The sequence below is a fragment of the Mesoplodon mirus genome (assembly GCF_964341445.2).
Source record: "Mesoplodon mirus genome assembly, chromosome: X".
Classification (NCBI taxonomy): Eukaryota; Metazoa; Chordata; class Mammalia; order Artiodactyla; family Ziphiidae; genus Mesoplodon; species Mesoplodon mirus.
Window position 1 is genome coordinate 22881361 of NC_138981.1, and position 13685 is coordinate 22895045.

General features: G+C 38.1%; 1 protein-coding gene across 2 annotated transcripts in view; it reads left to right on the forward strand.

Moving 5' to 3' along the window:
• The window catches only part of POLA1 (DNA polymerase alpha 1, catalytic subunit), a 296255-nt gene that overhangs the window by 31272 nt on the left and 251298 nt on the right, over positions 1 to 13685 (forward strand). For both annotated transcript variants that reach the window (XM_082610580.1, XM_082610579.1), the window contains exons 15-19: positions 508 to 662; positions 4111 to 4195; positions 8880 to 8941; positions 10405 to 10494; positions 12429 to 12545. In XM_082610580.1, coding sequence (XP_082466706.1) covers positions 508 to 662; positions 4111 to 4195; positions 8880 to 8941; positions 10405 to 10494; positions 12429 to 12545 — 509 coding nt within the window. The remainder of the gene's footprint in view (positions 1 to 507; positions 663 to 4110; positions 4196 to 8879; positions 8942 to 10404; positions 10495 to 12428; positions 12546 to 13685) is intronic.

The window sequence follows — 13685 nt, forward strand, 5'->3', positions numbered from 1 at the left end:
AGTGCACGGGCCTCTCACTATCGCGGCCTCTCCCATTGCGGAGCACAGGCTCCAGATGCTCAGGCTCAGTAGGTGTGGCTCACGGGCCTAGTTGCTCCACGGCATGTGGGATCCCCCCAGACCAGGGCTCGAACCCGTGTCCCCTGCACCGGCAGGCAGACTCTCAACCACTGCACCACCAGGGAAGTCCCAAAACTGTTTTTTTTTTTTTTGATTCCTCTAAGGCAGTGCTGTGGCTTTTACAAACCTATTTTGGGTCTTGGATTTTTTGGAAAGTCAGATGAAAGCTGTGGACTTTTTTCCCAGGAAAATGAACATATGTATACACACACAAAGGTTTGCATACAGTCCAATAACGTGGTTTATTTTTAGTTAGATGTTAAAATAAGACATTCTTAGTAGAAGGTAGGATTGAAGACCATCTCGGTTAATCACAGATGTCTTAATTATAGTAACTTTTCTTTTTCAGCAAATAGCTATTGATCTGTTGTTTCTATTCTTTTTCAGAGCTCTTGAATCAGCCAATCAGTTGGTGTAAAGTTGAGGCAATGGCCTTGAAACCGGACCTGGTGAACGTAATTAAGGATGTTGGTCCTCCTCCACTTGTGGTCATGTCTTTGAGCATGAAGACAATGCAGAATGCAAAGACACATGAAAATGAGGTAAAGAAATAGGACAGATTTTGTACCGATGCCAGAGGTGCGATACTTCTTGCACTTGTACAGCTTTTCTGTGAGGGAAGGTTGTTCTTTTTGGAAGGGAAAGAATACTAATTCACTGCCAAACTCCATTTTGAAGAATGAATTGAATTTGTCTGGTGTTGGAGGTTTTTTTTTTTAAAGACTTAAATTGCTGGACTTTTTGTTTTTAAAATTTTTTTATTTTGGAGAACTTCAAATGGACATAGAATAATATAATGAACTCCTATATACCCATCACTCATATTCACCGTTTAGCAAGATTCTGTCACACTTGTTTATCGCCCCCTTTCTTTTTTTTCCTCCTGAAGTATTTTGAAGTTAATCTCAGACATTGTGTCATTTTACCCCTGTATACTTTGGTTTGCATCTCTTAAAACATGCACACTTTCTTATAGAATACCATTATCACCCCTATTAAATTAACAGTGATTCCTTGATACCAGCTAAAATACCTAGTCCATAGTCACATGACTCTATTTCTCAGAAATGTCTTTTAACAGTTGATTTATTTGAGTCAGGATTTATACAAGATCCACAGACGGTGTTTAACTTTTGTCTCTTGAATCTCTTTTAAATGTGAGCAGCTCCCTCCCACCCCTTCCAGCTTTTTCAGTGACACTGACTTATTGAGGAATCACTGTTAGTGGTCTCAAAGAATGACCCATTTCCTGTATTTGTTTGCTACCTTGTATCATTGGATTTCTTCCTGTATACAAGGGGTTGGCAAACTGTGGCCTGCGGGCAAATCTAGCCCATCACCTGTTTCTGTAAATAACGTTCACTGGAAGACAGCATGTCTGTTCGTTCACATATTATCTACAGCTGCTTTTGTACCACGGCAGCAAAGTTAGTAGTCACGACAGAGACTCTGTGACCTGAACGGCTAAAATATTTACTTTTTGGCCCTTTATAGAAAAAAGTATCCACCCCTGCTCATTAGCACTGCTGAATTGATTAGGTTCAGGTTTAACTTTTTTTTTGCCAAAATACCGTGTAGGTGGTACAGTGTATTTCATGTTGGGTCGTATCAGTAGGCACGTAATGTCTGGTCAAACCACTGTTAGTGGGGCTGTGATTGATTAGTAGGTTCAAGTTTTTTAACCTTGGCAATACTGATGTTTGGGCCGAATGAACTTGTTGTGGGGGCTGTCCTGTGCATTGTGGGATGTTTAACAGTATCCCTGGCCTCCACCCGATGCCACATATCTCCCCTACCACCTACTTCTGACAACCAGAAATGCCTGCAGACATCTGTAAATGTCCCCTGGGGACTGCGGGCAAAATTGTTCCTGGTTGAGAACCACTGATGTAATTTTTGCCTAAATTAGATATTTCATTAGGAGTTGTAAAATGGTCTTCTAATTCCGTCATCCTTTCCATGTTTATTAGTTAAGCATGTGAAATATTAGAATGATTATTAGTGAAATTTTTCTATAAAATTAACTTTTCCCCATCAACCAGTACTATTTGGTTATGCTGCAATACTTTATATAGGAAAGAAGAGATAAATGTGTACTTCTTTCTCTTTTGCTGCCAGTTTTCTGAGGAGGAAGTTGGGGACCTACATGGTGTGCACTGTTGACACATGATTTGTTTATTTTTCTTGTTACTTATTTTTGCTTCCTCTTTTATGGACTATCATTATAAACTCATGGGCTTTATATATACTTAGTATATTTCAATCTATTGCATTCATTAATTATTCTTGTTATTTTTGCTGCTTAAATTGTCTCTCTTTGGTCGATGGGAGCTTCTTTGTGTTTGCTTCTAAATCCTTTGACATTGATGGGGATCTTTTTTAACAGCCTTTTGGCAATTTTTTTTGTATGTGATTTGATCTTTTAATAATAGTTGATATAGTAGATATTTAATAGTTAAGTGTTGGGGGAAAATTTAATTAGTTAAAAAAAATCCTTCCAGCACCCAGAGTGAGGTTTCTAAATACCATTTCCCCAGAAAGGAAATAGGATTTTGTGAAGAAATAGCTGATTTGGGGCAGGAAATGTCCAGGGTAAGCCTGGAACTTCTTGTTATACTAGAAAGCAAGGACGATACTAAAATCTACTGAAGATATGTAAGAAGGACTCAAGAGTAAACGTGAAGAGTTTCCTACACCAAAGATGGGACAATTTGAGCATGTATAAGTATAACTGCAACAGATTGAAACATACGACTTCATAATGATACTGTAAACACAGCACCGCATTGCTCACCTGTGAAGAAAGCTAGGGAACTAACTCGTTATTTTGAAAACTGGTAAATAAAGAGATTGAATCAAGCATTTATCTTGACTTTTTTGAACATATATTGTATCTCAGGTAACCAAATAATCGATGAGGGGAGGTTTGTCTTCATAGAAGCTTTCCAGCTAATAAATAAATAAAATAAAGGAAAAATTGAATGTGACCACTTTGCAATCTCTAATGAGATAATGGATCTAAGCAGTGATTTTCAGAGGCTGCTAGTATCACTCGAGTAGAGATAACCAGACCTGATGTGATAACCAGTGATCAGTAGCACCTCCAAAGAATTCTTGCCAAAAAATCTGATTTTTATCAAGCCTTCAGATCTATAATATACAGGCAGTACAGAAGCAGAAGAACATGTTAAATGACATTATTGGGATACAAGCAGCAGAGTCTGTACTGGGGGGGCACTCTACGGGGCAAAACCACCCAGTTTCTTCAACAAATAAATTGCAAGAAATAATAGATGGGGAGGAGTTGTACTTAGACAGTTTAATATATCAACCAGTTGCAAAGTATGGACTTATTTGGTAAATAAAATTGAGATAGTTGGGAAAACATGAGAATTTGAATCCTGCCTGGATATTTAATGGTTTTAAGGAAACACTGTTAATTGAATTAGCTGAGATGATTGTACTGCATTTTAAAAACTTCTCATCTTTTAAAGTAATGGCTCTCAATTTGGTGAGATTTTTAACCCTCAAGGGGTTTTTGGCCATGTCTGGAGACATTTTGGTGTCACAACTTGGAGACTGGGGAGTGGGGAGCGGTGCTGTTGGCAGCCAGGGATGCTGCTAAACGTCCCACAGTGCACAGGGCAGCCCCACAGCAAAGAATTATTTGGCCTAAAATGTCCATAGCGCTGAGGTTGAGAAACCTTGGTTAGGGATACCTGCTGACATATTTCTGGATAAAGTGATAGGTATGCGTTTTGCTTCAAAATAACGTGGGGTAGGGCTGTTGATGAGTTGATGACTGAAGCTGGGTGATCGGTGTATGAGAGTTGATTTTATTATTCTATTTTTTATTTGTTTAAATACTTCCGTAATAAACAAAGTATTCTTACGATTAAAATCTGTATCTTTTTCTATTCTCGGTGGTTGTGGTGAGAATGCAGACTGCTTGGTAGGTATCTGATAAGTGATTTTCTCCTTTCTTGGCAGATTATTGCTGTGGCAGCATTGGTGCATCACAGCTTTGCACTAGATAAAGCACCCCCACGGCCTCCCTTTCACTCACACTTCTGTGGTATGTATTTTTTTAGCTGGTTTATTAATGGCTTAATTTTTATTTTTCTTGTTTTTTCTCCAGCTGTTGGATCAGTAACTTAAAAAAAAATGTTTTTAAGATACTTAGTGCACGTTGTTAAAGAAGTTTTTTTTTAATTGAAGTATAGTTGATTTACAATACTGTGTTAGTTTCAGGTGTACAGCAAAGTATTCGGTTATATATAATATATATCTAGTCTTTTCAGATTCTTTCCCACTATACGTTATTACAGGATATTGGCTCTAGTTCCCTGTGCTCTACAGTAGGTCCTTGTTGCTAATCTGTTTCATGTATAGTAGTTTGTATCTGTTAATCCCATCCTCCTAATTTATCATACCCCCACCCCCACCCATCCCCTTTCTACCATAAATTTGTTTTCTATATCTGTGAGTCTACTTCTGTTTTGTATATAGACTCATTTGTGTTATTTTGTAGATTCCACATGTAAGTGGTAACATATAATATTTGTCTTTCTCTGACTTATTTCACTTAGTATGATATTCTCGGTCCATTCATGTTGCTGCAAATGGCAATATTTCATTCCTTTTTATGGCTGAGTAACATTCCATTTGTGTGTGTGTGTGTATACACACACACACCACATCTTCTTAAACCAGTTGTCTATCAATGGGCCCTTGGGTTGTTTCTGTGTCTTGGCTATCGTAAACGGTGCTGCTATGAACATTGGGATATGTGTATCTTTTTGAATTAGAGTTTTCGTCTTTTCTGGGTATATGCCCAGGAGTTGGATTGCTGGGTCATATGGTAGTTCTATTTCTAGATTTTTAAGGAACCTCCATACTATTCTCCATAGTGGCTGCACCAATTTACATTCCCACCAACAGTGTAGGAGGGTTCCCTTTTCTCCACACCCTCTCTAGCATTTATTGTTTGTAGATTTTTTGATGACGGGTGTGGTGATACCTCATTGTAGTTTTGATTTGCATTTCTCTGATGATTAGTGATGTTGAGCATTCTCTCACGTGTCTGTTGGCAATCTGTATATCTTCTTTGGAGAAATGTCTGTTTAGGTCTTCTGCCCATTTTTGGAGTGGGTTGTTTGATTTTTTTGCTATTGAGCTGCATGAGCTGCTTGTAAATTTTGGAGATTAATCCTTTGTCAGTTGCTTCCTTTGCAAATATTTTCTCCCATTCTGAGGGTTGTCTTTTCATCTTGTTTATGGTTTCCTTTGCTGTGCAAAAGCTTTTAGGTTTGAGTAGGTCCCATTTGTTTATTTTTGTTTTTGTTTGCTAAAGAAGTTTTTTTTTGGTCAGTTGTGGACCCTAAGTTTTATTGGACTGGTTGCTCCTATTCAGCTGTTTAATTTTTTTTCTAGGAGCAGAAGTCGGGAGGCAGTTTGATATCTTTTTCTCTGTTCCAGTGGTTACTCTATTGTGGTAGAGTAGTTTTTTTTTTCTGGGTCAAAATTATGCTGTAACTATTTTCTTTTCGTGTTGTCACCCTAAAAGCCTGTCATAGAAGCCTGGCCAAAGTTTTCTGTGTGATGAGGCAGGATGCCAAGGAATATATAAATGATTACCTATTTGGGAGGAGTTATGGTAATGTCATGCTGGAGTTGGGTTGTGCTATGCATACAATTCCGTGGATGAAACTATTCCAAGAATTCTGCGTGCCGTGAGGCAGTCTCCACCGCGGATTATGACGTATCGCATGTTGAGAACTTGGCCAGTTAAATAGTCATTTTTCTGTAAAAAATAAAATAAGGGCGCAACACTATTGATGTGTTATGCTTCCCGGGTTCTTTTCCATCCCAGAACCAGAGATTAACTGGGGCAGCATCTCCTGTCAGGTTTCTTGGATACTAGGAAAGTGGGACAAGGGAAGCAAGCAGAGAAGGGAGGGTGATGTGTTATTTTTGTGAAGTTTTACCCTTTAAGTTGGGTTGAATACACAGAACAAAGTGATGTTGAGAATAGTTTGGAAAATATGTGGAAGAGAGAGTCATTAGCTCATTTCAACATTTACCTCCTCTGAGTATGTCACTGTATGAACAGCTGTTGTGAATGACAAGGAGTTGAGAGTATAGTGGGGGAAGCTTTGGTCATCTTTACTATCCTAACTGAGAAGTTTGGACTGAGTTCCTCCATTGTATGCTGATTGAGGTTTTGGTGGTGGTGGGCATTTCCTTTGGGAAAGACTTAAATATTTTCCATTCTGACTTAGATGGATAGCAAATGTTTCATCAAAGCAATTTTAACAATTGTAGGGACTTAGGGCTCTGTACTTGGGTATTCTTTTTTTTTAGATTTAATCTTCTAAACTTTTAAAAAATTGAGGTGTATTTGACATTTAACATTGTATGACTTTCAGGTATACAACATAATGTTGCCATATTTGTATATGTAGCAAAATGACCACCACAATAAGTCTAGTTAACATCCATCACCATAGTTACAAACTGTTCTTTTCTTGTGATGAGAAGTTTTAAGACTTTCTGTCTTAGCAGCTTTCAAATATGCAGTACAGGGTTATTAGCTGTAGTCACCATGCTGTATATTACATACCTAAGGCTTATTTATTTTATAACTAGAAGTTTGTACCTTTTTACCCCGTTCACCCATTTCGTGCACTGCCCCCACAATCACCGTCTGTTCTCTGTATCTGTGAGCTCATTTTTTTAAATTTTCTTTTCTGTTTTTGTTATTCCACATGTAAGTGAGATCATACTGTATTTGTCTTTCTCTGCCTTATTTCTCTTAGCATAATGCCCTCTAGATCCATCTGTGTTATCACAAATGGCGAGTTACTGTTTTCTAGTTACTGTTTTCATTTTCTTCAGATAAATACCCAGAAGTGGAATTGCTGGATTATATGGTTGTATTTTTAAGTTTTTGAGGAAATTCCATGACTGTTCCATGACTACCAGTTTACATTCTCACCAACTGTGCTCAAGTTTTCCCTTTTCTCTCCATCCTCTCCAACCAACACTTTTTATCTCTTCTGTTTTTGATAATAACCATTCTAGCAGGTGTGGGTAATATCTCATTGTGGTTTTGCATTTCTCTGATGATTTGTGATGTTCAGTACCCTTTCCTCTACCTGGTGGACTTCTGTATGTCTTTAGAAAAATGTCTGTTCAGCTCCCCTGCCCATTTTTTAATCAGGTTGTTTGTTTTCATTGTATGAATTTTAAAATATATATATGTTGGATATTAATGCTTTATCAGATATATGATTTACACATATTTTCTCCCATTCAGTAGGTTGCCTTTTCATTTTGTTGATGTTTTCCTTTGCTGTGCAGAACTTTATACTTTGATGTAGTCCCACTTGTTTATTTTTGCTTTTGATGCCTTTGGTTTTGGCGTCAAATCCAAAAAGTCATTGCCAAGACTGATGTCAAGGAGGTTACTGCCTATGTCTTCTTCTAGGAGTTGTTTTTCTTTTTTTTCTTTTTTTTGGGGGGGCAGGGGGTGTGCCGTATGGCATGCGGGACCTTAGTTCCTGACCAGGGATTGGACCTGTGCCCCCTGCATTGAGAACATGGAGTCTTAACCACTGGATCACCGGGAAGTCCCTCTTCTAGGAGTTTTATGGTTTCTGATCTTACGTTCAGGTTTTTTTTCCAAATAAATTTTTATTTATTTATTTATTTATTGTGGCTGTGTTGGGTCTTCGTTGCTGCGTGCGGGCTTTCTCTAGTTGCGGTGAGTGGGGGCTACTCTTTGTTGCGGTGCACGGACTTCTCATTGCGGTGGCTTCTCTTGTTGGGGAGCATGGGCTCTAGGCGTGCGGGCTTCGGTAGTTGTGGCACATGGGCTCAGTAGTTGTGGCTCACGGACTCTAGAGCACAGGCTCACTAGTTGTGGCACATGGGCTTAGTTGCTTCACGGCATGTGGGATCTTCCTGGACCAGGGCTCGAACCCGTGTCCCCTGCATTGGCAGGCATATTCTTAACCACTGCACCACCAGTATGTTCAAGTTTTTAATCCATTTTGAGTTAGTTTTTTGTGTATGGTGTAAGATAGTGGTCCAGTTTTGTTCTTTTGTGTGTGGTTGTCCAGTTTTCCCAACATCATTTTTTGGAGAGACTCTCCTTTCTCCATTGTATATTCTTGGTTCCTTTGTCATAAATTAATCGACCATGTTACGTATGGGTTTATTTCTGGGCTCTCTGTATGTCTATTTTTATGCCAACATCATACTGGTTTTTTTTTTTTTTTTGCGGTATGCGGGCCTCTCACCGCTGTGGCCTCTCCTGTTGCGGAGCACAGGCTACGGATGCGCAGGCCCAGCAGCCATGGCTCACAGGCCCAGCCGCTCCGCGGCATGTGGGACCCTCCCACACCAGGGCACAAACCCGTGTCCCCTGCATCGGCAGGCAGACTCTCAACCACTGAGCCACCAGGGAAGCCCCTCATACTGTTTTGATTACTGTAGCTTTGTAATGTATTTTGAAATCAGGGAGTATGATGCCTCCTGCTTTGTTCTTCTTTTTCAAGATTGCCCTGGCTATTCAGGGTCTTTTGTGGTTCCATATGAATTTTAGGATATGTTGTTTGTTTTGGCAACTATTTAGAGATCAAGGGGAATTTATTTATATTTATTAAGATGGTTTCCATTCAGAAACTTGCAGTGTATGTGTACTTGAAATTGGACTAAGATGGGTGTTGGAATCTTTATTTTTTTCCTTTTTACAGTTGTGTCTAAACCAAAGGATTGTATTTTTCCATATGATTTTAAAGAAGGCATTAAGGAAAAGGTAAAGAACTCACTGTTTATTCCTTTTAAATATGAAATATGTATTTGTTTAAAAAGAGAAAAGGAGAACGCTATGGATTAGTAGAAATACGCTATTTTATATGTTAGTTTATTAGATCTATTCTTGTTAGATTGGACTGTGGCATTAACCCATTAAAAATGTATTAGAAGTTTAAAACTAGAAGCGTTATTTAACAGTGTTTAAATGTTTCACCTCCTGGAAATAATGGGATTCGACACTTTATTAATAGATGGGTGGTCTCAAACCCTCCTTCAGATAACTTAATTGGAAGCTTTTCCAAAATTGCATGATCACATGATTACTGTTTTGGGAAAGTGTTGTGTAAAGCCCACCCCACCCCCACCCCGCTAACTTGAAGGAAGTCAAGAGAAGTTGAGAATGCTGTGGATATTAAAGGTGACATATATTGGGAAGGTTGATGTGGGCTGGCTATAATTGATCAGTGATCTCTAAACTCCCAGTATACTCCATGAAGAAGTTTTCACGAGTCCTTAATAAAAATGGGGGGGGGGAGTAGTATAATGTGAGTTTTTCATAAAAGTAAATGTATTCAATATGAAGAATTTTATTTTTGGAGAGTATGTTTTTTCTTTTATGAAATGCCTGGGTTGGTAAATATGTAGGTTTTTAAAATTTCTTTTAATGTCTTCACTTGCCAAAATTAAAAGTTAGCAACCTTATCAGGTTCCACTTACTTTAAATTTGGTTTGAGAAGTCCAGTAGTCTGGGGGTACTATTGAATCAGGCTATTATTTGTGAAGTGCCCTGAATTAGTAAGTAAAATGACCTTGGAAAATTCCATTAGAGTCAAACTGATATTTTTTAAACCTGAGCTAGTTGTAGAAAACATAGCCATCAACTTCATTTTAAGAGTCTTAATAAGAGTAGATCTTTTGAATACCTGATTTATATTGAGTAATCCAAGTGGAAGCCTTTTGTGTAGATAGGTTTTATTTAAGACACTTAATTCTTACATGTATGTTTGTTTTTAGTCTCGTTTCTTATTTATGGGTTTTTACACCACTATTTGGGATTAGTTTATACAGTCCTTGGGATCTCTTTATGTGGTAAATACATAAACAACAAAGTCTACCAGGGATTATATAGGAAAGTAAGTAATGTTTTTGATAGGTACTCTGATTCAGATGCTATAAAATGTGTCCAGATACACAAGTGTGTCCCTGTGGAGGGACATTTCTGCACTCGATAGTGTTTAGCGCTTAAAATTTTGCTTCATTCACATGCTTATTACTTGAATGAGCTCCTCAGAGATTTTGTGCAACTATTACTGTGAAATCTAGAATCAGGAATTTCATTGCTGCATTTAATTTTGAAATGGATGGTTTCTTTTAACCCTAAGAAATCTTATCCTGCTTGAACAAGGAGCCAAGGTATAGTAGTTGAGAGTAAAGATAAGTGACTGGTATGTTTTTATCTAACAGAATGTGAAGGTTGAGATTGCTGCAACAGAAAGAACACTGCTAGGTTTTTTCCTTGCAAAAATTCACAAAATTGATCCTGATATCATTGTGGTGAGTAGATGTTTGACCATATTGTGGGGAAGCTCTTCATTCCGTAGTTCTTTTCAGTGTGACTTGATTGGTACTTTTTGAGCAGTGGAGAATCTTTTCAGAGTGAAATAACCCTGTGGACTGGTGGGAATTGCTATACTTTCTCCTAACAGAAAGGAGAAAAAACCCCAACCCTACTACAAGATACTTTCTTTTCCCCACTAATAGAAAAGCAACTCATGAATTACTGTTGAAGTTTAGGGTACTCCTGTTATTAACAGTTAGAGAGCAACCCAGAAGTAAGTCAACTCATGTCAACTGTTAATCTCCAAAATTTTGGCTTAGTGGCCCAGCAGTATAATGTCACAGGAGTGAATTCCCTTGGTTTGGTGCGTATCCCCAAAGTGTAAGTATTTTAATTTTATGAGCTCAGTGGATCTCTGACATATTCCTTTGAGAGCTCGTGGCTAGGAGTCTTTTTTTCTCTTAATGACTGAATATGCTCCTACTAAATAGTTAAGAGGTAATAATTCATTGAGTTGTCTTTGCCACAGTTCCGAAGAGTCGTAAAACAACATTTTGCTTTGTGTTTCCTCTAGCCTTCCTTAGTTTGTAGACTCCTATCAAGGAGTTCTTCCTTTTGTCTTTTTTTTCTGGGTTAATGGACCAATCAAATTATTTTGTGCTTTTGGGTTTGTTGGAGGGAAGTAGCATATAAATGCCTATATTTTAAGTGTAATATCGGTAATTTGGTTACATTGAAGCCTTGTGAAAAATGTTTGCTCTATATTTCTGTGTTCATTTTTGCTCTTGGACACCTCTCTGGAAGATGGTGTAGCCAGAGTACTGAGAGCCTGTAGGTTGTTACCAGTGTCTCTGCACCCACTTCCCTTATGGTATTTCAGGAGCCATCTTGAAAGTGCTGGGAAGATTCTGTCCACAGTGCCCTCCTTTGGGGCTCTGGCTCAGCACCAGGCCCTCACCCAATCTCCACTAGTAGTCTCTCTCTTGGACCCCAAGGAGATACCTTGGAGTCTAGGGTAGCTGGCCTGCTCTAGGGTGTAAGAGCCAAGACTTTGTGAGAAATCCAAACTGAAATAGGAGAGAATCCTGACATGGGTTTGAGTCCCTAATCCCAGGCATGATAATTTGGAAATGAGACTTCCTCATGTCCTTTGGGTCTCTTAGTTTAATAGACAAACTTGCCATAAATATATAGTGGTATATATTTTTAATTAAAATTAGTGACAAATAAATCTGTTTATTAATTTATTTTAAACTTCATCTAGTTTAACCTTCTAGAATAAACATAATTCACATGATGGGAATTATCATTACAGACATGGAGAATTTGGTAATATTTTTGAGATTTTTTTACTCGGGATAGTTTTGTTTCCATGTTTTTAGCAAATTTCTTATTTGAAGTATGGAGTGATAGTATATGTTTATTTAGTTGCACATTGATTAAGAGTCTAAATCAGTAGTGTTTGAACTCAGTTCTTTGGGAAGAAACTAGATGCACTTCCTCCGTTTTCTAAGAAGTCTATGTAAACTGTCACGCAACATAGCTGGGTTCTTGGTTTTTAAGGAAGTAAGATGAAATTGTTTGAATACAGCTTTTACTCATCACCTAAAAAGTATGGGACATTAAAATTTGCATGAGACTGTGAAGCATGAGTTGCAAATTAAAAGACATCATATGAACCTTGCATCAATTAGGATAAAATAAAGTTTATTCCAGCAATCTGCTTAGCAGCCTTGTTAATGTCAAGGCTAATGAATGCTGCTGATGAATAAATTCCTGAAGAAGAAAGGACCCCAATCGGAGGTAAGCTCATGATGCCTTCAATTAGAGACCACAAAAAGAAAGGGCAAAGAAATTCTATGCATATGAAGATAAATCCTCTAATTTGCGTTTCTTATAATGTTATTGGCTGCCTTCTTTTTCTCACTAGGGTCATAATATTTATGGGTTTGAACTGGAAGTGCTACTGCAGAGAATTAATGTGTGCAAAGTTCCTTACTGGTCCAAGATAGGTCGGCTGAAGCGATCCAACATGCCAAAGCTTGGGGTAATAATAATTTTCAAAATCTTAACTTCTCTATTTGGCATCTTTATATGAAGTATCTACCAGGGAGTACCCTGTGCTTCTTTGACTAGGAATCTGTTGCCTTATGATAGGACATTTTAACTTTGGCACTAAACACCTTTTCCTTTGAATTCAGCATTTTATTGGTAAAAACCGCTGGTAGTTTTTTTTTTAACATCTTTATTGGAGTATAATTGCTTTATGATGGTGTGTTAGTTTCTGCTTTATAACAAAGTGAATCAGTTATACATATAAATATGTTCCCATATCTCTTCCCTCTTGCGTCTCCCTCCCTCCCACCCTCCCTATCCCACCCCTCCAGGCAGTCACAAAGCACCGAGCTGATCTGCCTGTGCTATGCGGCCGCTTCCCACTATCTATCTACCTTACGTTTGGTACTGTATATATGTCCATGCCACTCTCTCACTTCGTCCCAGCTTACCCTTCCCCCTCCCCATATCCTTAAGTCCATTCTCTAGTAGGTTTGCCTCTTTATTCCTGTCTTACCCCTAGGTTCTTCATGACCTTTCTTTTTTTTTTTCTTAAATTCCATATATATGTGTTAGCATACAGTATTTGTTTTTCTCTTTCTGACTTACTTCACTCTGTATGACAGACTCTAGGTCCATCCACCTCACTACAAATAACTCAATTTCGTTTCTTTTTATGGCTGAGTAATACTCCATTGTATATATGTGCCACATCTTCTTTATCCATTCATCCGATGATGGACACTTAGGTTGCTTCCATCTCCTGGCTATTGTAAATAGAGCTGCAAAAAATGAACATTTTGGTACATGACTCTTTGAATTATGGTTTTCTCCGGGTATATGCCCAGTAGTGGGATTGCTGGGTTGTATGGTAGTTCTATTTGTAGTTTTTTAAGGAACCTGATACAAATAGATGGAGAGATATACCATGTTCTTGGATTGGAAGAATCAACATTGTGAAAATGACTCTACTACCCAAAGCAATGTACAGATTCAACGCAATCCCTATCAAACTACTACTGGCATTTTTCACAGAACTAGAACAAAAAATTTAACATTTTGTATGGAAACACAAAAGACCCCGAATAGCCAAAGCAATCTTGAGAACGAAAAATGGAGCTGGAGGGGGCTT